The sequence below is a fragment of the Numenius arquata genome, chromosome 4 (assembly GCF_964106895.1).
Source record: "Numenius arquata chromosome 4, bNumArq3.hap1.1, whole genome shotgun sequence".
Taxonomy (NCBI): Eukaryota; Metazoa; Chordata; class Aves; order Charadriiformes; family Scolopacidae; genus Numenius; species Numenius arquata.
The window spans coordinates 19,156,137-19,180,663 of NC_133579.1; the positions used below are offsets into that span (position 1 = coordinate 19,156,137).

Here is a 24,527-nt window from a genome sequence, read left to right on the forward strand (position 1 = left end):
ATGGGGAGCCCGCAAGGCAGCCCCGGGCGGGGCGGCCTCGGCCTGCTCGTCTTTCTCTTCCTTCTGCTTCTGTCGCCTGTGCGGGTGAGTCCCTCCCGGGGGAGGCCGGGCCTCCTGGCACTGTCAGGAGGAGAGGAACCGGCAGGATGCCCCCCCAGCCTCCCCCCGGGTGTTGCTTCGTGGCGGAGGGGAGCCGCGGTGGCTGCCTGAACCCGGGGAACCCCGGGTGGGGAAGCGGGCTGAGGGAGGCGGCTGTCCCGTCAGCCGCCGGCTGCGGGTTAAGCCGGTGGGCTCGGGGCGGCGCGAAGCTGAAAGCGTGGTACCGGGGTGTCTGTCCCCTCCTTGTCCCCGGTGGGTCTCTCCCCTCCCTTCTCCCTCGCTCCGTGACTCGGTGCCGGGCGGGACAGCGCGGTGACACAGCAGGCCCGCCTGCCAGCACCTGAGGCGCCCAAGCGGGCGTGCTCGGGCTTTAGCAAACTTCAGCTTCTGCCCAGTCCTCGTCCCCTGCTTATTGCTGCGGGCAGCAGCTGGCCGGGGTGCCGCGGTCCTGTGGTGTGCCCGGGTTATGCAATGGCCTGTGCATGTGAGTAGCCATCCATCCAGTCACATGCTCCTGCAGGGGCTTGCGTATGTTCTCAGTGTCCGGTTGGGTTTGCTCCGAGTGTTTCTTATGCTAGGTGACAGCTCCTGGAACTAATAGGCTGTGTGTAGCAAGATCTGCTGTTTATTGATGTGCCAATATTAAGCCTAGGCATTTTCTTAAAACTGAGGACTAGAATAAGTTGCACTTCTTGATACTTAAGAAAAAAAAACAGTAGCATAAAACCTTCGCTTCTCTCTTCTCAGTCACCTTTTGTTTATGCTGTAGTTCAAGATAGGCGTGAGATACTCTGCATTCCTCTGGAGAAACAAGGAGCGTCTTGTAAGCCTTGTTTTATTTTGGTGGTGTTTTTTTTTCCCCCTCTAACCAATTTGGAAACATACTTTCTAGGTCCAGTTTTATGCTTAGCCCTTTTTAAACTTGCAAGTTTGTCATCCTGCGTGTATGCTGAGGTGCTCCTGTTCTCCCATCCTCTTCAAACAATCTTTAAAGAGCTTGAACAGAAAACTAGGAATTAATTCCTCTATTACTACCAGAGAAGCTGATTGTTTACTAATGACTCATGATCTCCAGGTGGGTAGGTAATGGACTTTACATAAAGGAGCACTGATAAGATGTGATGTTCTTGGAGGAAGATACTGTCTTGTAGCAATGAGGCGTGTCCCAGGCTGGTAAGGAAACAACAAGATGCTTTCCTTTAGGTGACAGAAGGATGTTGAGCTAGAGGAGCTTGAAACAAGTTCCCCTAAATTTTAGGGGATCCTTGTAGCGGATGTGGATTTGTGGTCGATAAGAAGTAAACATTGCAAAATTACTTTAACTGTGAAGGTTTCAGTTTTGTAAGAAGGCAAAATTTGAATTTTTTTTTTGCTATTAACTCTTATTTACGGCCTAACACTCCACAAAGCAGACCTTAATATCTTTCAAAGAGAAGCTGGTCCTTCAGTTAAACTGAGCCTGTATAGTGTTAGACGGTTGCAGAGGAGAAGCATTGTGAAAGTGGGCCTGTTCTCTCCCTCGGGTATACTGGTAGTGTAAGGTTTCATGCTTTTGGTTTTGTGGTGTGCATAAACCAAAGTGCTGTGTGTCGTGTTTCCTTTTTTTAAAGAAGTCAGTGGACTAGAGTGGCATTTCAGTTTGCAATCCTTCTGTTACTTAAATTTTCACAAAGAACTTGAAGTTTTCAGCCTGTGTAGGATGCATTTTCAACTCTGAACAGTGCATGGTACAAGACTTGTGCCAGCTAACTTGTTACTAGTTGATAGTTAACTACCCATTAATACCATCTAAGAACTACATCGAAAATCATGACTCCTTTAGTCCTGTTTCTGAATGTAAACTTACAGGAGAATGAAGTCTTGAAATTGTTCTTATTCTCTTATGAAGATCCTAACATACTGGATGGCATCTTGTGTGCTTAATGGCAGCTGTTTGTGTTGATCCTTATATAATTATACTAAAACACAGGCTGTCACATTAGTGGCTAAGCAAGGTTGGACACAGGTTTCCTATCAGCAACTGGGATCTCAAGCTGTAGGATATATTTGAGTTTCTGAAATCCTATGGGAAGATGTTAATGGCAGATGCTGCTCTGTTTCAAACTTGCCAAGTGGCCTGCTGTGCGATGTTACCTGACCTTGGGCACAAAGTCCTGAAATGCCTTTGTGGAGCAACTTGTTTGACAGGGATGGCAGTGTGGCTTCAGAACGAGACAGTAACCTCTTTACTTAAGTTACTTCCTGGAAAATCAGGAGTGACTTGTTCATAGTCTTTCTGGGTGGAAGTTGAGGATACCACCTTAGAAGGGGGAGAGGTGACTGAAGGGAATGGCTGGTAGAACTGAGTAGTACTTTGCTGGGTAGTAGACAAAACAGTCTGTGTTGTCCAGTATTATTACTATTCCCCTGCAGGGCACCAGAGGTGTTTTGGTGCAGATGGCCTTAGTTGCAGACAGCTGCTAGTTTGGGGCCCTGTGCTTTCTGATCATGCATGCAGTAAGTGTGTATTTTTCTAATAAATCATTGTCAACTAACACCAGTTTGCTCCCACAGACACTGAGCTATTACCATTATTGCAACTTTCTCTTTCTACTTGACCTAGACTTCCCTGTGAGATGTGAAGTGTGCTTGGATACCTCCAGAATTGGGGCCTGCTTTGCCTGAGCAGGAGTAGCTAATGATTTTTCTGTCTGAAAGGGAACAGTCCCTTACCTATGAGCAAAGGAACAAGAGGAGCTTGGGAGGCAAAGCTTCTCTCTAAATTGACTGTCTCTGAACAAGTTACTGAAAGAGACAAAGAGTAAGAATAAAGCCTGTAAAATTTCCTTTAGTCCGTGGACCTCTTCCTCTCATAGGGAAGGCTATGAGGTAATGTGCAACTTCTGGGGTGGATCTGCAAGCTTGACCTGGTTGCCTATTTCCATAAACCAGCCTTGCCATTTATTAAGGGTAAAGTGGTATAGTTTTTCCCTAGAACTCAATTTCTCAACTTAGTGGGCAATATCAGCTGGTAAGTGTGATGTGGACTAGATATTAGGGGGTGGAAGGTGGGTGTTATGCTATTTTCTGGAATCTTTCTTCTTGCCCTGCAAGATCCTAGATGAAGGAAGGGGAAACAGCTGTATCTTATGCTGTAGCCTTTTCCATGCATTAGTAATCTTAATTTGGAGAGCCAAACAATGCTCACTTGTCATCTGGTATTTGCAGGACTACAAATGGTTGCTGTTTCTGTGTACAACATCATCATTGTTCTTTGCTCAACAGCTACATAATCATTGTTGGTGATGGCTAATGTTGCTGGAAGCATTAAAGATTATTGATTCAGCATGCAGTTGAAGAAACTTCGGCTAAAGTAAATGTGTTTATGGTCTGTTGGAACATTAGTTTTATTACAAGCAAATGATAGTGCCTGGGAACCTGAAAGCTGTAACGGAACCTTTGTAGGATGCTGATAGTCATGAAATGTTCATACTTGCTTGTGTGCAAGTCTTTTATTTGGGCTCCTGGAGCTCTGACCTGAAGTGAAATTTCTCTTCAAACAGAACTTGTCTACCAGAAGTAGGAATACACTTTTCTTTTTCTGAATGCTGGGGATGTACTGAAAGCTAACGTTTGTGTACTGCCAGATGGTTTCTATGCTGTGCTGGGGGCAGAAGGGAGCAGCCTTAAAGTTATGTTGCTATTGCTTTGTAAAGCATTTAGAAAAGTCCCATTTTAAAATACGGAACACCTAGCAATGTGATATTTGAGGGGAAAAAAAAAAAAGCCAAAACCTAACCCTGTGTTAGTCTTACGGAATATCTCACGTTGTTTAGAAGGCAGTCGGGTTCAATACAACATTTCTCTGTTAATATTGGGGCTAAGAGGTCTTTCACCCATTTAAGAAAGATGATTGTTCACCCAAATCTTAAGTGACTTGGAAGTCTGATTCTGCAAGCAGTAGCTTTGTTAACTGTGAGTTATTTACAACCACACTGACTCACTCCTATCTCTTTCTAGCAGTGTAGGAATGTTCTTCTGAAAGAATGGGAAGAGCAAAGTACTTGTCTTTTTCTATAACTTTTAGCTTTTACTAGAGGGTTATGGGGGGAAGAACTTCAACCTAGATATTATCAGTGGTAATGGAGCAGTTACTTAGTTACTAGTAGTATCCCTGAATACTCTCTGAACCCTAGGAGACCAGCCCTCTCACATATTTTGTGGCTGACTTGGTGATGAGTGTGCTATTCACTCGATAATGTCTGAGAGCTATGCTGGTGACTTTAGGCTGCTGACTTCAAGTGATTTGGTGATCCGTGGTTTACAGTGGTTGTACCTTTGTTCAACCACTGTAAATCAAGGATCATCAAAGCTTACTGATTCAGGGAACAAATTCAGACTTATTAGTGAGATCCTACTAAGTCATGGCATAAATATCTAATCTTAGATTGCCTCTGAAATGGAATTCTTGGTGTTAATACTGAAATAGGGGTATTCAAACTTGCAGTTCTAGGTCTAAGTGCTCTTCTAGTAGTTAAAAGTAACTGATCTGTCTGGCTTCTCTGAACAGGCTGAAAGTTTGAGTAATAAGTGTGTTGGTTTTTCCATTGTAGGTTTTATTGATGTGGAACTTCAGCAATATGGTTCTAAATTCTTAATTCAAATTACAAACGTAAACTAATGCTAGTCCAAAACATCTCCTCTTGCTTTTTCTTGTGTTTAGCTGAATAATTTTTGGTGACCAAGTGTTATGGGCAAGTAAGTTGCTTTGTCTGTCCTGAAAACGATGGCAAAAAGCCTTGTAGGTAAATTTATAGACATAATACAGCTTGTATTTTATCTTGTATTTGTGTAGTTATAACCAAGGAAGTGTTACCTTGAAATACAGATATTATTTTTAAAACAATAGAACTATCAGTCAGCTGTTGCAGCTGAAATTTACTTTAAGTTTTTCAGTGTAAGAAGTGCCCTGATAAGTGTTGGTTTGGGGTTGGTTTTTTTCCATAGCTAGTAACTGCATTACTAGTTTTACCACACTTTCCACTCTGTAAGAAGCTATGTCTTTCTGAAAAGAGTAGATTGATAATTTTGGGGGGTTTAAAAATTAAGGAGTGTTAGATAACAAGACTTAAGCATAGAAAATGTTTTCTTAGAAAGTGTTCATAGAAAGTATGATTACAAATAAGTCTAGACTAAACATGGAAGTGAGTCTGATATTGAAAAAAATACCTAATTCTGTTCTCATGGGCAGTAGTAAGCAGCTCAAAATTCTTTGCCCTTTTGCAAGAATAGCAGTGAATCCATGCTGCTTCTTGAAGAGATGATTAATTTGCTTCTAACACAAGCACATACAAACACTAAACCATCTTCTTTCCCCACCAGTAGAGATTTTTCTATTAAAACCGGGGTGTACGGGTGTGAGGAAGCAGAGGTGAAGATGATAATGTCTGAATTTGCATCAAATAAGTGTTGACTTCTTAGATTAATTTGATGCATGAACAAATTTACAACGTAGTTTCTGTAAATAGCTTCCAAGTTATGGGAATTTTACTTTTTGGCTTATGCTGGTGTTAAACATTCAGTGTTTACAAGTGCAGTCTTAAGGGGTGCTTTCCTACTTGTATGTAAGAATATAGTGATACTTAGTGATGTGGATGAGTGGTACTTAAATTGACTTTTGGAGCTGGCTTTTAGTGAGTAATGTTGAATCGGGCTGTGTTGCCTAGGTTAAGTTAAAGGAAAAACAATTCTAACAGGGTCAAGTAAATTGGTAATGGTTATTGTCCCTGATTTAAAAAAAAAAAAAAACAAACCCAATCAATTACTGATGTACTTTTTGAAGAACTGTCAGTGTTGTTCAGCACAAAAAATGGATGTTGTGGAGGCATTGTAATTCTGGGTAGCTGTTGGGTAGTATGAATACAGCCTTTCAGGGGCCTCTCTGGTCAGTAAACAATATTATTCATGGTCAAGTACAAAGCACAGCAGTCTGTCCTTGCAGTGTAAGCATATGGTGTTTCTAAAAATGCTAGGTCAAGGTTGTTTAGGAGATGAAAATAGGTCAGTTATCTCTCAAACTGTACAATGCAAACTTCTGATCAGAGCTGGCAGAAGTGTAGAAAATGTTTGTGCAGTCTGCTTTCCTCTTGCAGCCCAGGTGCATGGGAAAACCTTGGAGCTGTCTTAAAGCTTTTGCTGTAAATAACTTTTGTTATTGCAAGTGTTAATTTTCAGAATAAATATTTTGGTCTAGCATTTCAGATGTCTCAGTGTCAGTATTGATGAACAAAAGTACAAGGCTTGCAAAGTGCCGGTTGTCCTCTTTCAAATTCCTTTATGCACATAACAAAGAACTGATTTCTGAATTTTTCAATCCTCTCTTAAATCGAAACCTCTTTAAAATGAGACTTGAAGTGTTTTTCTTTTCACTTAGCACTGTAAGCCTATTTAAAAGTTGCATGCTTAGGCTCAAAGGTGGTGATAAAGAGCATCCTTTGACAATACACAGCATTCTATGGTGAGTGTGGAGATGTGATGTTCTTCTTTAGAATTCTCTCTATGCTTCTGCTTCCTCAGTCTGTCATTGTAAGTGACTGAGTTTGCAAGAAGGATTAAAAGGTGGCAGGAGGAACTGAAATATTCCATATAAGCGATAGGCTTCTCTCCATGTACTCTGACTCATGTGCTCTAAAGTGACAGTTCAGCCCACTAATCACAAGCTTTGTCTTCCGTGAACAAATTTTCTACATTGCCTTCTATTTGGAGATGCTTTTCAAGTACTGATTTAGGTTTTTCTTAAGTAACTCTTATACTTGGTCTTAACTATAGTCAGTGTACTTCCTGTTTCTAGACTAGGTAAGGAAGGGTGGGGAGCTGAGCTGGAGATCAGTGGTGATATGCACCAAGTCAAAAACACGTGCTTTTGTTAGTGGGTGTTTTATGCAGTATATGCTGATGTTTAAATTAGCAGGAAGTGATCTAATCTGGATTGTAAGTGGCTTTTGGAATGGTAGCACATAAACTTACAATAGCTGAGAAATTTGGCAACTGTTCCTTGCAGCTAATCAATTATCTTGTGTTGACTAGGTACTTCCACAATCGTGTATCTGGTATGGGGAATGTGGAGTTGCTTCTGAAGACGAAAGATACAACTGTGCATATGATGGACCACCAATAGCGCTACCAGAGGACGGCTATGACTTAATGCAGGTGAGCTTCTTTTGGAGATCGGCTGCTAAAACATAATTCTCCTACGCTTTAGAGCTCTGTCTTGTTCTGTTGGACCTGCAGTATGACCTTAAGCTTTACTGTTGTAGCTTGATAAGAAAAGGAACAGATTATTTCTGATTTCTCAGGTATAGCTTGTATCCCCAACTGCGTGAAGGTAATATACCTCAGTTTCTATTCAGAGATATGGGAAGTCTCCAATATGTGATAATGAGCTGTCACAAACATAACTTCAAATATAAGGTTGCTTCACTTTCCTGCATATTTTCCTCACTGGTTTGAGCACTCTTTAGTCAAACTGGGGTTTTTTTAGGACTCTTCCAAACTACGATACGTTCTGCAGTTACTGATCTCTCAAGGACACTTCTGATCTCTCAAGGACAAGACTAAACTATGTTTTCCATCAAATGGTCATTCCTGATCTCTCCTTTAAGTAGGAAAGCAGTAACTGGCACTCATTCAAATGGAGCAAACTTGGTCAAAGTTCTATCCTTAACTGTGCCTTATTTCCATATCTGGGTCTTAGCTATCAAAGTGAACAAAACCAAAGTCAAAATAGAGTTTGTGGATTTGATACACAATATAGGATGATATTGCCAGATTTGCCTTCTGGCAGATGATAGTTCAAAGCTTTAAAGTGTGAAATAGCTTTAGAGTTTAACAGTGGTTTGGCTGGTGGCAGGGTGACTTAAATATGGAGGTGAGCTAACTACTGTGGTGTACTGTTTCTGAAGACTTAATGTACAGTTCTTGTATGTTACTATCAGTTATATTTGTATTAAATGCATTTGTCTCTTCTATAAACTGAATGTGAAATCGCTTTTCAGGTAATCAATGACTTTGTGGTTGGTAACTTGCCTTCTGAGACTTTAGAGTCTGATACTATCCAGAAAGCATTCTAGAGGATAAGCTGTGAGAATACTTTCAACTTGGATAAACATGTGTTGTCCTCTTACTAACAGACTCTCAAATACCATTAGTCACCAGGATCTATATATAGAATGATAAAGATCATCTGAAGGAGCTTTTTAAAAGGAAGTGATGCCTTGAATAAAAGAAGTGATTCTTCTCTCTATTCGCTAAAGAATCTCATTGGCTAGACTGATTTGATTTTTTTTTTTCTCTGCATCTCCCACAGCAACAGTTACTGTCTTCTGAAATATGCTGAAGCAGAACCCATATGAGTTCTGAAGTCTTAAACATGTTTTTCCTTCCTGCCCCCTGATCTCAATACTGTTTTTATTTAAGGAACTCTGTCCGGGTTTATTCTTCGGCAATGTTAGCACTTGCTGTGATGTTCATCAGCTTCAGACTTTGAAAAACAAATTGCAGCTGCCTCTGCAGTTTCTCTCCAGGTATGCTAATGAATAGCAAAACAACTAGAGCTTTGTAACATAATAAGAAAGCACATTAAGACTCTGTTTGTCTCAAGCTACTGTATTTGTAATGAAGCCTCCAGAAAGGGGTAACATAAAGTACGGTTCAGTCGTCTTGCTCTAACAGAAGTTCTTCCTGCTAACTGCAGATAAGTTTTCTGTCGAATTCTGCTTATATCTGCTATTTGAGGTAGACAATTTAGCTAGTGAATTATGTTGATGCTATTGATGAGTGTTAGCAATTTTAAGCACCAACTAATGTTGTATTGCTAATAAAAATATTGTAGAATTTAAATAATTTGTTCTGTAACTGAGCAGGATGTTTATACTTCCTGTGTAGGTCAAATCACATATGCCTTGCATTTTTATCTCTTAACCTGATTGTTTTTCATTGACTTTCCTATCCAGATGTCCGTCGTGTTTTTACAACTTGATAAACCTTTTTTGTGAACTGACTTGCAGTCCCTATCAGTCTGACTTTTTGAATGTTACAAGCACCATACCATATTATGATCCAATTTCAAAAGAGAACAAAAGTAGCATTACAGAGCTGCAGTGCTTTATTGGAGAAAGCTTTGCAAATGGTGAGTAAACAGTGTGTTACTTATCTAGGCTTTTGTCAAGTGAACAAGACCAATACTTTCTCAGGAAGAACTGGGAAGGTGAAACATCTTTGAGTGTCTTTTGCATTTTAAGGCATCAAATAGCTACTTGTAGGTCCCCTGGAAACTGCTGGAATACTAACTTCTGCCTTGGTAGGAGACATTACATTGATGCTATTATTAACAATGTTTTTGAAGACTCAGCCGAGACTGGACATCTATACCAATGGTTAATAGCTGATAACTTTGACTTGAACTTCAGAAAAACGAAGTTATTGCCAAATACTAGTTGTCCAAAACCTACCTGATACTGAAACCATCTGGCTAGTATGACAGTAAAGTTTGTACACAGTGCACTACAATAGTTCTCTAAGCGGCGCTCACTCCTCTTGAAATGGACTGTTCTAGTCCTTTATCAAATCCAAAGATTTTTTCCTAAGAAGAAACAAATTTGGGTTCTATTTTGGTTTTTATAGCAAGCTTGAAGCATTAATTCAATCTTTGTGCAGTAACCATTAGTCAAGTTTAGACACTTGAAAGTCATATATGGCCTACAGGTTAATAGGACCTTAAATATTTGTCATAACTTTCCCCGAAAGGAACCTTATATTAAGTATTTTTCCCTCTTAAACAGTAAAGTAGGTTCTAGCGTAATGCAGATAAAGGTGGCCTACTCAGAGTAAGATAGCTGTAACAAAGCATTGCAACCTTGAGTACTGTAAATACAACTGAAAGCATTATTTCACTACCTTAAGATGTTTCCTTTTGAAAGCTATAAGCGTGTTCTTTGAACTTGGTGAGTCTTTGATTATTGGAAATACTTGGAATGCTCACTCAAATAATAACATTGGTTTAATGACCCTTCTGTTTTCATGCATTCTTCCTAGCAATGTATAATGCCTGCAAAGATGTGGAGGCTCCATCGAGTAATGTTAAAGCACTGGGGATGCTGTGTGGGAAGGATGTCAAGGACTGCAATGCAACCAACTGGATTGAGTACATGTTTAGTAAAAACAACGGACAAACTCCTTTCAGCATTATTCCTATCTTTTCAGGTAAGAAACTGAATGGTCATTGTCTTTGAAGTCTCTGTCGAAGGCTGTGTGCTATAGCTAGTATACTGACCTGTTAAACAGCTGCCCGGCAATGAATGTCTGCAGCCAGAGGCTTTCAAAGTGTAATGTAAACTTACTATCTTTTTTTGGTTTCTGCTTGGAAGTCATACTTTGCACTTGCTTTGTGTGCAGCTTCTTGCTATATAGATCCCTAAAACTCATTAAGGGAGGGACTGAACTCAGGCAACTGGATAGCTTGTATTCCTTGGCAATACACTGATTCTTCAGGATTTCTTTGAAAGGAAATTGTTACTCATATCACAATCTGAACAGATGAGAGGGATGACAGATCATTGCTGGGATGATAGAAGTATGTGCTTATTAGTTTACCAACTGAAGTGTTCTAAAACATGACCAGTCAGTTAGGTACCAACTACTTATAGTTGTCTACTGCTATGGAAGAGGCAGTGGCTTCTTCAGCTGTAAGACCAAGCAAAGCTACCCTATAGAGGCTAGGGGCTTCTGTATAAAGGATTAACTCATTTAACTGGAAAGCTTGTGTTGGGAAGGTCTGAATTTTTACCTGGTAGTTAACTGGCTCTGCAACTTGTGATTTGTCATAGATGTTCCTGTCCATGGAATGAATCCTATGAACAATGCTACCAAAGGCTGTAATGAGTCTGTGGATGATTTGACAGGACCATGCAGCTGTCAGGACTGTTCAATTGTTTGTGGTCCAAAACCTCAACCCCCTCCATTGCCTGTTCCTTGGCTTTTGTTTGGTTTGGATGCTGTGTATGTCATCATGTGGATCTCCTACATGGGATTTCTACTCATATTTTTTGCACTGGTTTTTGGAGTCTGGTGTTACAGGTAAAGCATTCAGAAATGCTCAGCTCTGAAAGTTAGTTGCATTTTCCTTGAAAACTTCCTTTTCCCAGGACAGAATGCTTATGTCTTTACTTCTTCGTCCAGCCAAGTCATATTCTGTGGCAGATGCTTATACTTACAGGGAGCGTTTTAACACATAAAACCACGTGGTAGAAAGCTGAGTGCAGAAGTTGATTTGGTTGATGTGCAACTCTACCATCTGTAGCTACAGGATCAAATACACAAATCTACAACTTTCATAAGCAAGAACTTGAGAGTATGCAGAAGTATGGGGAAATGCATGTATCTGCTTCATCTGATTGACATTAAGCCTTCGTGGTAAAGTCTTAGTTCAACTGTGTCTGTTCTTGGATGAAATGCATTAAGATACCAGAGTACTACCTTCCAGGAGCAATGAACTGCCTTAGTGTTCAAATGTCAATCTTATCTGGAAGCTGAGGGGTTTTACAATGCTTAAGACTAGGTCAGTACATTAATAAACTAATATCTTGGAGAACACTTATGACTAAAAATGCAATCCTGTTCTTTTCCACATATCGCTTGTTAAGTTGTAATTGGAATGCTGGAAAATTCCAGAAATGGAGAAGCCCATTTGCTACATGCAGTGTTTTGTCAAAATCTCCATTACTTGTGGCTGTTGTTAAACACTGTTGGATGTGTAACACACTGTACTTTGTCAGGAGATGTGTCTGAGGGGGAAAGAATCACTAAAAGTTTGACTTAAAAGATGATGGGATTGTAGGAACTCAGTTCCATGTCAGTGGGAGAGAGCAAGATCTAGGACTGGCAGCAACATGGAATCATAACATAGTTTTCCTGCAGACTAATACTCGTGACAAAACAATCACTGCCCTATTGCAAACTGAGTCATGAATACTTTTCCTAATCTCCTGTTTTGAAAAAAACTAAACAGAAGCTGAGCTTCTAGTAATTACAGAATTTTGTAGAGTAAGGGACAGCAAGCCAGCTTCTCTGTGCTATGCGATACTAGTAAAGCACACAAGTAACTGTAGCTGTAAATGCTTTGGTGTGGGTGTGCTGGCAGTCTGGAGCAGTGGAAACCTATTAGGAATTCTTAATAACATTTTCCAGAGGTACGCTATCTAATATCCTTAAGCATGGTGATACCTTTCAGTGCAAATTTAATGTTGTTCAATTATGACCAGGAATCTGAAATTTCTTTATAATAAGAATTAAATCTGTGTGTAAAAGAGTAGTGGGTACAACAAACTTATGACATGCTCAGCAGCCTTATCTCACTGGGCAACATGCGCAGTAAACTACATGTAACAGTAAGGGTGTTTGAGCTGTCTGTTTCACAGCCCAAAACATCCTGCCGTAATTGGAGGTCTGATTAGTTTACCATGAGAAGGCTATTGAACTTATCTCCTGCTTTGAGTATCAGAAATGAGTATAAGCCATATAGGTCTATCATAAGTGTTCTGTGTTATAACTTGCTTGCCTTCAGGACAGGAACAAAGTACCTTACTTTCTTTTTTTTCTCACTTCACCCTTTCTTCAGGCTAAGCAGGTGTAACTTAAGCAGTTTGACTAATGAAGTAAAATATTTCTAATAGAGTGATACACATTTGCAAGAGATTTCTATAAGTTATGATCACTTTAGGGGATTCTCTGTGCTGTTAATGCTGTTGATCTAAATATGTGTAAAGAGCATGTGTTTGATCCAAGCTGGAAGCAGCCAACGCAACTGTAAGTTGTTCCAAAGAATCATAAAGCTGGAGACTGCTGTTCTTGAGTGGATAGGTGTAGGGGAAACATGGTACCTATAGATTCTGGAGGAGTCAAATATCAAATTTATTACTAGCATTGGATTCCATTCTTACTGTACAAACACCAAATGGTAACTGTTTAGGGGAGCAGGGTAACATATCTTTTTGTCTTGCAGGAGGCGGCACTTTGTTTCAGAGTACACACCAATTGACAGCAATGTAGCCTTTTCTGTGAATTCCCATCGTGACAACGGTATGTCTTGGATAAGAGTAATAAATTTATTAGAAACTCAGCTTAAGTGACTCCCTTTCTCTGGATGGGCTCTGGAATTTTAGCTTTGTTAGGCCATATAATCCATTCTTACAGGACTATATTTCAGTCTTTTGGCCAGTGTCTCTTTTCTCTTAGAACAGCACTTAACTGTGTTTTGCTGGATGTTGAAAGCCGTGGTTGCATAGCTTATGGGTCTAGCTATACTAATAGGAATCTCTGGAGTGCTTTGTAGCTGGGGGTGAAGGTGGCAACGTGATGCTAAAATCAATTTGATCATGTTCTGAGCCATCCATGTATCCATTCAAAGCATGCTGTGAAAGAATTGTAGTTTAATTTGTGTAGCAGCTGAGGTAGCTCATTTTAATGCTTATCTATCTTTTAGCTGCTTCCTGCCTTTATTTGCTGTGCCTACTGCTGTCAAAGATAATTTTGCATTAGAAGGAGCAATGTTAGGTACAAGCTGGTTTCTGCCCCCTAGACCTCAATCGGAGATTCGTCCCTGGGTCTCACTGTCAGTGTAGACATAGCTTCTGGTGCTTACTACAAAGGGAACTAGAATAAAACTTCATCTTTCCCAGTGGACTTCAAGAAAATGCTGCTTAACTGACTTCTCAAACATTTACTGTTTACTGCTTGCTTTTACAGGAAAAATTACCTGTGGTGAAAGGCTTGGTGAAAGGTTTGAGAATGGCTTAAGGATGACATTCACATCATGGGGGGCTTTCTGTGTCAGAAATCCACGTCCTGTTATCCTCTTCTCTGTGGTCTTCATTGCAATGTGCTGCTCCGGCTTCGTGTATGTTAAAGCAACTACAAACCCTGTAGATCTCTGGTCAGCCCCAAGCAGCCAAGCTCGCAAGGAGAAGGAGTACTTTGACACACACTTTGGGCCTTTCTTTCGTACTGAACAACTTATTATTCAAGCACCAAAGAGTCATCCAGACACCTATTCACCTTACCCATCAGGAGCAGATGTACCTTTTGGGCCTCCACTTAATAAAGACATTCTCCATCAGGTAATTGGGACTTCCCAAGACCAAAGACCTAAACATACCTAACAGGTAGAACTATACGGAGTTGGCTTCCATCTGTAATGCCATGTGTCCATCAAAACAATTACTAGATACTCATATTAAAAATCCTAGTCTTACTATAAAAACTTTTTGCTGAAAATCTTGTCTTTTGACCTCGTCTGTTAGAGGTAGACTTGCAAGGTAAGTCCCAGTAAGTATTCTTAGTGTGAACATAAAAATAATGAGATTTAGTCATGTGTTGGAAATTTACAGGAATATAGTGTGCATGTAAGTCCTGTCTTGCAAGGGAAATGTTTTCTTGTGCTGCTCCTAAACTCTGGTTTGGTTTGTTGTTTTTTTCCAAGGTGCTGGATTTGCAGGATGCTATTGTCAACATAACTGCTTCTTTTGACAATGAGACTGTAATGCTGAAAGATATTTGCCTGGCTCCTCTCGCTCCCTACAACAACAACTGCACTATACTGAGTGTACTCAACTACTTTCAGAACAGTCATTCTGTACTAGATCACACTATTGGGGATGAGTTCTTTGTCTATGCTGACTACCACAGTCACTTCTTGTACTGTGTTCGGTAAGCAGTATGATTACATGTTTTTCTAGGCCTTTGCCTTGCTGGCAAACAAAACCAGCTAGTTCTTGCTGTCCCCTCGAACCTTTTCTTACTCCTTTTTAAACTCACAATACCATGTGGAACTGCAGATTAGTGCAGATTGCTTCTGTTTCTTTGTCTTGGTACTTCAGCAGGAGTTGCCTTTCAATCAGTTTTCAGGTTAAGCGTGGTTTGGTGCAGACGCTGACTCTGTTCTACCTTAACCACATTTCAAAGACTTCTGAGAAGTAGAATTCTGATACAGGTAACAGTTTCTAAGCTTTCACTTCAGTTTATAGTTCAGTTGGGTAGAAGCCATTCCTTGTTTTGGACGTTATAAGGAAGACACCTTTAAATCTGTATTTAAATTTAAAGCAAACATAGCACAGGAGCAATGTCTGTCTAGCAGCCTTATCTCACTTCGTTCTTTAGACAGTCAATTGTAATACAACAGCTTTTTACTCTTTTTGTCCTGTGATGCTGTCCCCTAGTTGTCAAGCAGAAGCTAATGATTATTATTGGTGATCTCTTTAGGGCTCCGGTATCACTGAATGACACAAGCTTGCTTCATGATCCCTGCTTAGGAACATTTGGTGGACCTGTATTTCCATGGCTGGTGTTGGGAGGATATGATGGTAGGTGGCAAAAGTGTTGCGGCTTGTCTTGAAAGTACATACTGGTGTGCTGCCTTTAGCACCAAAGGTGCATTCTCATTCAACGCGTTTAAATGCACTTCAGAGGAACTGGAGTTTTGTTAAACTTTCAGTAAGTAAGGATATTTTAATTAACTTTTCAGTAGATCAGTGCTGAGATTGGAGGTAGACTGTTGCATTTGACACTTCCAGAGTAGTCTATTACTGGAATACACTTGTCTTGTTGACAGGTATGCAGGTGTTCAGTCTACTTTGGGCCTGCTAAAGGATCTTCAGTTTTTGGAGACTAGCTAAAGATATGAAGTATCTCAAGTTGACATGCTAGGGTATGCATAGGTTTTGCTTTTGAGTTAGAATAAAGTTTTGTTACTGATCTGACAAAGCAGTTAAGAATAGGTTAAGATGTTGACAAGGGAAATCCTTTCATAATAATTCTGAAGCCAGAGTTTTGTTGAAGCAATTTATCCAATTAAACATAATTTGATAGATATAACAAACAAATATACTAAAACAGCCTTTGAAGGCAACCACTTGATTAAACTGTAGACTTCTGTGCTTGCTTTGAGTAAACCCTAAGTATGCAAGAGGCGCTATGTTTAAGAAACCACATCCTATTATCTCACTAGATGGAAAGTCATAAGCACTGGTTATGTAGTAGCCCATTGTCTAACCATGCAACAACTTAATGTTGAGGTGCCAAGACCATGCAGTACTTACCAACTTCCATTCTTATTTCGCAGGTTTTTTTGAGGACTCAGTGTTGTTAAACAGAATGCATTTTATGGAGTTGTGAGGATGGGTTTGCTTTGGACAATACTAATTTTAAACTTAACTTACATTCCAGTACAGGCAGGTACAATTTCCTTTTGTAACGCCTAATAGTATTTTTTCTACTCCATAGGTGATAACTATAATAATGCTACAGCTCTTGTTATTACTCTTCCTGTCAACAACTACTACAACGATTCAAAAAAGCTAATGAAAGCCTTGGCGTGGGAAAAAGAGTAAGTAGGGTTCCTGTATTCTGAAATGCATACATTACTTGGAGCAACCTTTAAATGTAGATAGATGAAAAACACCTGTACTGCACTGCCAGTTTCTCAGTATAACTACAGGGATGTTTTGAGAAGCAGCAAAACCTGTTAATGACAGACTATATTGGTCATAACACTTTCACTTTATCTGGCATACTTCACTTGCTTTGAGGAGATAGGTTCTAGTCTTGTTAGTGGCCATCTAGTCCAGTAGTACTTGCTGATAAGTAACTTCAGAAAGTATTTTAGATATTTCACTTTGGCTAGAATTTCACAGGCAGACTCTCCAATCCACTAGACAATTTCTGCCAGTGGAAAGGTCTAGCATTATCCTGTGATTCTTAAACTCTAATTTTTATAGAAGTCTTCAAGATGAGGATCTAAAGCTTTCATCCCTTTCACCAGCTTGAAGAGCTGATGTTGGCTTGTGCAGGCCAACTGCTCTGGCTGACAGTTGAGATAAAAACTGCTAGAAAGTCTGAGACTAAGTACAAATATAACTAGTGTTTACTTGTCTCACAAGCACCTCCCTTCAGTTAGGGAAACTGAAATAAGGGCTAATAAATTGCTGTAAGTACTGTAAGCAAGCTGCAGTCGTATTGCATGTGTGTACTTTCAGGCCTAGCTTTGAGGGAAAACTGCACTTTGGCTTTGAAATAGTTTATGCTTATGCTTATGTCTTAAGGAGAGAGACCTTCCGTCTTCTCTCCAGAGTTTGAGGACAACAAGGTATTTCAGCATAGTGTATTTCTAGTGCTTGGAGTAGAGTTCTAGGGATGTGTAGTCAGCATCCTGCTTTTAAAAATGAGGGATGTCCCTCAAAGTTCTGTTAGGCCACATTGTACTCTTGTACCACACAGGTGATTGAAATTTGCCTTCAGCTGACTTCTAAGTATTTCTAATACAAGATGTTTTATCCTTTAAAGCGTGACTGAGTGGGTTTTTTTTTTCCTCTTAGGTTTATTAACTTTTTGAAGAACTACAATAATCCAAACTTAACTATATCGTTTTCTGCGGAACGGAGTATTGAAGACGAAATTAACCGTGAAAGTGACAGTGATATTGGCACTGTATTGATAAGCTATATTGTAATGTTTGTATACATCTCCATAGCTTTGGGACATATCCAGAGCTTTAGAAGACTGCTGGTATGTGTATAGTTCTCATTGCTGCAGCTTGCTGACTAGTTTTTCTTAGCTTTAGGTGATTTGAAATATTTTTTGTAGGCTGCTTACATTCAATCTTCTCTTAGAGCATTGAGTCCTCCTTGAACAGGAGCTAGGGGGAGTGTGTCATTCTTGTCAAACTTGACAATTTGTGTGCTTCAGCCTCAACTAAGTCTAGTTTCACTTGAGTTAACTTAAGCTTTAAGGCTTGTAGCCTCAAGTTGTTTTTTTAATATCTGGATCTTCAAAAGAGCTAGAAAAGTAAGCTTTCTACTAGCTACACTAAATATAAGAATGTTTTTTACCTATCTTTGCTATAATCTGTTCTGCGTGATGATAATACTGGTTTGTTTGACGGTCATTATAACTTTTTTAGGTGGATTCAAAGATTTCCCTGGGCATTGCAGGAATCCTGATTGTACTGAGCTCAGTGGCATGTTCTGTAGGCATTTTCAGCTACTTTGGAGTCCCACTGACACTGATTGTCATAGAAGTAATTCCCTTCTTGGTGCTGGCTATTGGGGTGGACAACATTTTCATCATAGTCCAGACACTTCAGGTATGTGTTCTTTCATACAGACTCTCCTAAATGTGTCTGTTATCTTTAAAGGCTTGGAGCAGAAAGTCTTCTGCATTCCAGTACTCAGCCCAGTCTGAGCAGCTCTGGACTCTCACAGGATGTCTAGTGGTCTTGAAGAGAAACAAGATTATACATACATTGATACTCCACAAAAAAACTAAAGCATCTGCTTTTTTTTTTTACTGTTGGCTGATATCAGGTTCATTTAACATAGTTTCTAGTCCACATACTAATGAATATTTTAAACATGCTTCTCTGGTAGCTGCAGAACTTGACTATTTTGATCACTTGTAACTTTAGTGTATTGTGAGCAGTAATCATGGAATAAACTACATGCTTCAGACCAGGGACTTCTGACATTGTTTTAGTGGGCAATCGGCTTTTTAATTTGACAGACTCAATAGCCCACTGAAACTGGCACTGCCTCTGGCAAGTGTGTGGTTTTGGCTGAAGCACTGAACTTATTACTGTATTTTAAGTTAACTTCGAAGCAAGGCAACAGGGAATGCTTATACTGCTTTTGTATTAGAGAATCTCTGCTTTGTTTATCTAACTCACATTAAGCAGGTGAAAATCGTAAAAACTAGGTTTAGATGATTAAAAATTGGTGGGGTTTTTAAGCCATATAAAAGCACTTTCTAAAGTGCAGGATTCCTAATTATAATAAATTATTACCTTAAAACAGAGAGATGAGCGCCTCCAGGGTGAAACTCTGGATAAACAGATTGGCAGAGTCTTGGGAGATGTGGCACCCAGTATGTTTCTCTCATCTTTTTCGGAGACTGTGGCATTCTTTCTTGGTAAGACTTCTTTAATATTTGAAGATAGGATTTGAGAACCTGCATGTTGCAAGAACAAATGCAAAAACTAAAATATAAAAACAAAGGAAGAATTTGTGGAGGAAGTTGCTAAACTTGCTATAACCAAGTTTAACTTGACTTCTGCTGAGGATAGGCATTGTAGTACTTTAGAAGACCGGCAGAGTTAAAAAGATGTAATTCTGAATCCATCAAGCTCTTCAGCTTGAAAGGCTGGAGCTTTTTACTGATTTGTAGTGACTGACAAGACTAAATTTGACCTTAGTAATGTATGAAATGTCAGGGTGTACTAACTTGTATATTACATTTGGTCATCTTGACACTGCTTGGAAAAACGCCCCTGTGACAGATTGAGGTTCACTCTTACAGTAGATGTTAGGGGCATATCTTATGTTGTTACCCTTCAAGTATAAATTGGCTTCTTTCATAACGAACTTATTTACTCTGAGTGTAATTTGCCATTGGTTCAACTTGCATTGAGTGGCTCAATATTGAAACAAGACCTTGCTTGATGGCACTCCTTAACTACCTCTCATGCAGCCTGCACACGACTAGTAACTTTGGAATTGAGAAATGTCTTAAAGCTCATAGCTTTGCACAGCCTTAATGCTGTCAAACAGGTCGAAGACAGCAGTCCTAGCCAGGCTTAAATCAGCTGTTTTCTTTACTCTGAAGAGAAAGGCTCTTTGTCCTGCTATAAGACTAGCACTTTATTTGGGTATCTGTCTAGAAAATGATCATGCATTTCTAAGAGAAAGGAGCTTGCTTAACGAACTGGGTCACTTCCTTCAGGGACACTGTCTACGATGCCAGCGGTTCGCACATTCTCCCTTTTTGCTGGAATGGCTGTGCTCATAGACTTTATTCTTCAAGTCACTTGCTTTGTAAGTCTCCTGGGCTTGGATATTAAGCGTCAAGAGGTGAGTATAAATGCATGTGTAACTGCAGCGTGATAGGGATGGCATCTTCTGCAGAACTGTACTAAATCCAGCATTTAATCCATTTTCAGAGGAACAGACTGGATATTCTGTGTTGCATCAAAAGCAATGAAGAAACGAGTGGAGTCCAGCGTTCGGAGAGCATCTTATTTCTGTTCTTCAAAAATCTGTATTCTCCATATCTGCTTAAGGATTGGATGAGACCAATAGTAGTATGTATACTCTGTTTAAAGTAAGCAGTCATCTAAACTTGAGCAAAAGTGTAGTGAACCTGAAGGTCTAAATACTGAAGAAAAATCTTCAACACAATAAAACAAATTAAGCTTTTGGTATTTTTGCATTGATATTGGAATAAGCTTTTGTAACTGCAAGAGTATTTCTAGTAAATAGAGACTTGACCTTGGATTGTCAAAAGCCCAGATTGAAGAGTTGCATTACTGACAATCAAGTCACTTTTGGTATATGTCAAAAATCATCACGTTGGTTCCCACAGTGCATTAATCTGGAATGGTGTTGCTGAATCTGTGTCTCGGTTTAAGATTGCTATGCTTGTTTACAGAAGGTCTTTGGCGTATCTTTCACTGCTGCCTTCTAGGTATAAATTTTCCCTTACAGCTCCAAAAGGAGCTTTGAGTAGCTAGGTTTTAGGCTTGTACTAAGCCTGGGTAGCATAACTAAAGTTAAACTAGAGCCTCTTTGCATGATTCCTATTAAGTAATTACTTCTACTGCTTGTTGTTTCTCCCTGGCTCTCACTTCCATGAATTTGCTTTTCTTGCAGATAGCAGTTTTTGTGGGTGTTCTGTCATTCAGTACAGCAGTTATGCACAACGTAGAGATCGGACTGGATCAGTCTCTCTCAATGCCAGATGTAAGTCTTAAGATCGTGTTGCTCTTCAGCAATTTGTGGCTGAATTGAAACCTTAATACCTTGTTGTGCTACCTCAACATTATGTCATAGTAACTCAAAACTTTCCCTTTAAGGACTCCTATGTAATGGATTACTTCAGCCAGCTCAGCAAGTACCTGCATGCAGGTCCTCCTGTCTACTTTGTCCTAGAGGAAGGGCACAACTACACCTCTTTGGAAGGGCAGAACATGGTGTGTGGTGGAATGGGATGTAATAATGATTCACTTGTCCAGCAAGTCTTCAATGCTGCAGAAATTGGTAGCTAGTAAGTCTTTCATGCTTTTCTCTGCATAATCACATGGAAGAGATTTAGCTGACTGGTGTGTCCATTTAATTTAGTTCAGGCTCAGCTGCTGATTGTACAACTGACACTCTTGTACTGGCTTTATACTGTGGTTTGAGGTGGGGGGGGGGGAGTGGGCGGGGAAGAAGCTGTGGCAATCTCCTAGAATGAGGATAAAACCTGTCTGGACTGGTGGGATATATTGGTTTACTTGGGTTTAGAAAAGGGGCTTCATCCTTCAAGGCATCCAAGAAAGGTAGAATGAAAAACTCATGAATACCTCAGTATGGTTAAGCTCTCCCAGAAAATTACTTGCATGCTCAGCTTCTAAGCTTGGTGGATAAACTATCCTGGCTAAGCAGGAATTGTATCTGGAGTTCAGCTAACAATGGAAGAAAGTCTCTTCCTGATTCTTTCTACTGTAGTTCAGTGTTTTACTTCAGCCTAACTGAAGGAGAAGCCTTGCTTGGAAACTGAGGCAACAATATGTGGAGTAAGATGAAGCATGGAGTGGACAGGGGAATGGAAAGCTGAGCTTGGCAGTGGAGCTTGAATGCAGGGCAGAAGCTCCTGCTGTTTGCCGCAGTGTTACGAGCGAGACTGGCTCCTGGATGGAGTACTGGAGCAGGGGACTATGTGGAGAGCTAAGTAGCTTGGACCAGAATGAGTTGGCATGATGTAAGTCAGTACTGAAGAGATCAAGGAATGTGTTCTGGAATGAAACGTAAAATTACTGATGGTGGATATGTTACATTATTTTATTAGCACGAGGATAGGTTATGCGCCATCATCCTGGATTGATGACTACTTTGACTGGGTGAAGCCACAGTCATCCTGTTGCAGAGTCTACAATACCACTGGACAGTTTTGCAATGCTTCAGGTATTAGCATCCACCTTGTTGCTAGGGCATTAGCCCAGTTTATAAGTTTCACAGCCAAAATGTTTTATCATGGTATGAGCCAGGTGAACAGCTTTTCTTACTGTGAGCAGGCACCTCTTGAGTTGCCCTCTAACTTGTTTGAACTGCTCCCTGAGTGACCTTAAATATTCCACTGGAATGCTGCAGATTGCAGGCAGGCTACCCAGACTGCTCATGTAATGACTATTCAAAAAATAACTTGTTATAAAATTATTCTTCTGCTAGTTTCATTAGAGCACACAAACTTAGTGCTCTATTGTTGTTCAGATCCTTCAGTTTAGTATAATTTTCATTGGATCTAATGTAGATAGTTTATGGAATTGTATCCTGTCACATTGCAAGTCAGAAGTTACTAGTGTTACAACAAAGAATACTTGAACCTGTAGCTGACCTTCCTGTATTTCTTCAGTCACCGATCCATCCTGCACTCGTTGTCGACCACTGACTCAAGAAGGCAAGCAGAGGCCACAGGGCAAAGACTTCATGACATTTTTGCCAATGTTCCTATCGGACAACCCTAATCCTAAATGTGGCAAAGGGTAAGAGCCATATTCTATATATCTTGCTTTTAGACCAGTGTGTCAAAGATTCTTGCTGTAGAAGTGTGACTTATGCCTGCAAGGCTGGATATCTAATGCCCTTCTAAAAGGCATACAAACATGGACATCTCACCTGTTCTGTAGTATTTTCTGAAACAAAACTGGCAAAACAAATGCATTGTCAACTAAGTGGATCAGCAGCTTTCCCACAAAGAGAAACGACTTCTATAGTCAGTCTGTTCTAGTATATCCTGTGCAAACTTGAAATGTATTGTGCTCTGAAGCTTTTGTCAATTTTGGAAACTGTTAGAAACAAGATTATAAGTTATAAAAGCTAATAAATTTGAATGGTGCTCACTGACATTGACATCTAAAATATTACTGTTTATCTAGAGGACATGCTGCATATAGCTCTGCTGTCAACTTTATAAACAACAAATCTGATGTTGGAGCTACTTATTTTATGACTTACCATACTGTACTGAAAACATCATCTGATTTTATTGATGCCATGAAGAAAGCCCGGATTATAGCAGATAACATTACTGAAACCATGGGCATCAAAGAGAAGAACTACCGGGTGTTTCCTTACAGGTATGCTTAGATCTTTCTTGCCGTAGTGACAAATATTCAACTTGAAAAACTGAGAAAAGGTACTGGTTAATAACATCTTAGAGACTTGAGTTTTGTCTAATAGGAGGTTATAAAGAAACTCTGGAATGTCTAGTGAAAGCGCAAAAATACAACTTGCATCCACAGCACTAACAAACTTCTTTACTGTGGTTGATCAAGAAACCTGTCCTTCACTACAAAGGTAGCTCTGGCTTCAGCTTGGACACTTTCTAACTTTCATAGTAGGGCTTAATAGTTCTAACTTAAGCAGATACGATGATCTGGGTTGTTGCAAGCTATAATGTGAATGTACAAACTTAATGTACTTCAAAATGACTTAATGACTTCAAATTTCAATTATTTAAATTTTTAAAGCAAAGGCAGCAGTGATGTCAAGTACTACTTGTCTAATCCTTGCATGATTAACTAAAGACTCTGTATAAGAGTACCATAATGAAATTGAGTTGGAATTGATATCTGTACAGCTGAGATACTAATCTCTCTGCTTCAAAGAATCCTGTCCATCCTTGTGGTGTCTCACTGCATAATGAATCAGTTCAGACCCTCTGTGATGGTTCCTGCAGATACCACAATCAATCTGAAAAACTGCCTTCTGGCAACTGCTGCAGCTGCTTATATGAAGTGTGGGAATTGGCCTGGCATCCAGATACAACCTTTATTTGAAGCATTAGTGAAGAGTTACCATATAGCAGCCGGTGTTCCGTAGGAGTCATTCCACTGATGCTAGGAAGCCAGTTCCTGTTGGTGACCTCTCTAAGGAAGGAACTACTTTACCCTCAGCGCAGAAGCTAATCTAATATTAGCATATAACGAGGAAGATGGATAACTACAATTTCTGTTCTTTCCACAGTGTGTTTTATGTCTTCTATGAACAATACCTGACAATTGTCCATGATGCTATCTTTAACCTCTGCATCTCCTTGGGATCAATCTTTTTGGTGACCACTGTGCTGCTTGGTTTTGAAGTATGGGCTGCTGTTGTAGTTTCAGTAACTATTGCTATGATAATCATCAACATGTTTGGAGTGATGTGGCTCTGGGGCATCAGCTTGAATGCAGTTTCATTAGTAAATCTTGTCATGGTAAGTTAACGAGTCATCCCTCTGCTTCTCTTCCCAAGTCTTGAACAGTTCTGTGTGTATTATGTGTATATTCATGATGTCAAATAGTATTTTGTACTAAACTTTGACAGGCATTT

General features: G+C 39.9%; 1 protein-coding gene across 1 annotated transcript in view; it reads left to right on the top strand.

The window, feature by feature from the left end:
• The window catches only part of NPC1 (NPC intracellular cholesterol transporter 1), a 27,852-nt gene continuing 3,325 nt past the window's right edge, over positions 1 to 24,527 (top strand). The window contains exons 1-22 of the mRNA XM_074146873.1: positions 1 to 84; positions 7,165 to 7,287; positions 8,554 to 8,660; positions 9,090 to 9,265; positions 10,171 to 10,338; positions 10,962 to 11,211; positions 13,136 to 13,212; positions 13,879 to 14,249; positions 14,612 to 14,838; positions 15,391 to 15,491; positions 16,411 to 16,513; positions 17,502 to 17,691; positions 18,086 to 18,268; positions 18,975 to 19,089; positions 19,900 to 20,027; positions 20,117 to 20,257; positions 20,826 to 20,915; positions 21,029 to 21,219; positions 22,003 to 22,118; positions 22,567 to 22,696; positions 23,090 to 23,290; positions 24,180 to 24,411. Of these exons, the coding sequence (XP_074002974.1) occupies positions 1 to 84; positions 7,165 to 7,287; positions 8,554 to 8,660; positions 9,090 to 9,265; positions 10,171 to 10,338; positions 10,962 to 11,211; positions 13,136 to 13,212; positions 13,879 to 14,249; positions 14,612 to 14,838; positions 15,391 to 15,491; positions 16,411 to 16,513; positions 17,502 to 17,691; positions 18,086 to 18,268; positions 18,975 to 19,089; positions 19,900 to 20,027; positions 20,117 to 20,257; positions 20,826 to 20,915; positions 21,029 to 21,219; positions 22,003 to 22,118; positions 22,567 to 22,696; positions 23,090 to 23,290; positions 24,180 to 24,411 (3,504 nt within the window). The remainder of the gene's footprint in view (positions 85 to 7,164; positions 7,288 to 8,553; positions 8,661 to 9,089; positions 9,266 to 10,170; positions 10,339 to 10,961; positions 11,212 to 13,135; positions 13,213 to 13,878; positions 14,250 to 14,611; positions 14,839 to 15,390; positions 15,492 to 16,410; positions 16,514 to 17,501; positions 17,692 to 18,085; positions 18,269 to 18,974; positions 19,090 to 19,899; positions 20,028 to 20,116; positions 20,258 to 20,825; positions 20,916 to 21,028; positions 21,220 to 22,002; positions 22,119 to 22,566; positions 22,697 to 23,089; positions 23,291 to 24,179; positions 24,412 to 24,527) is intronic.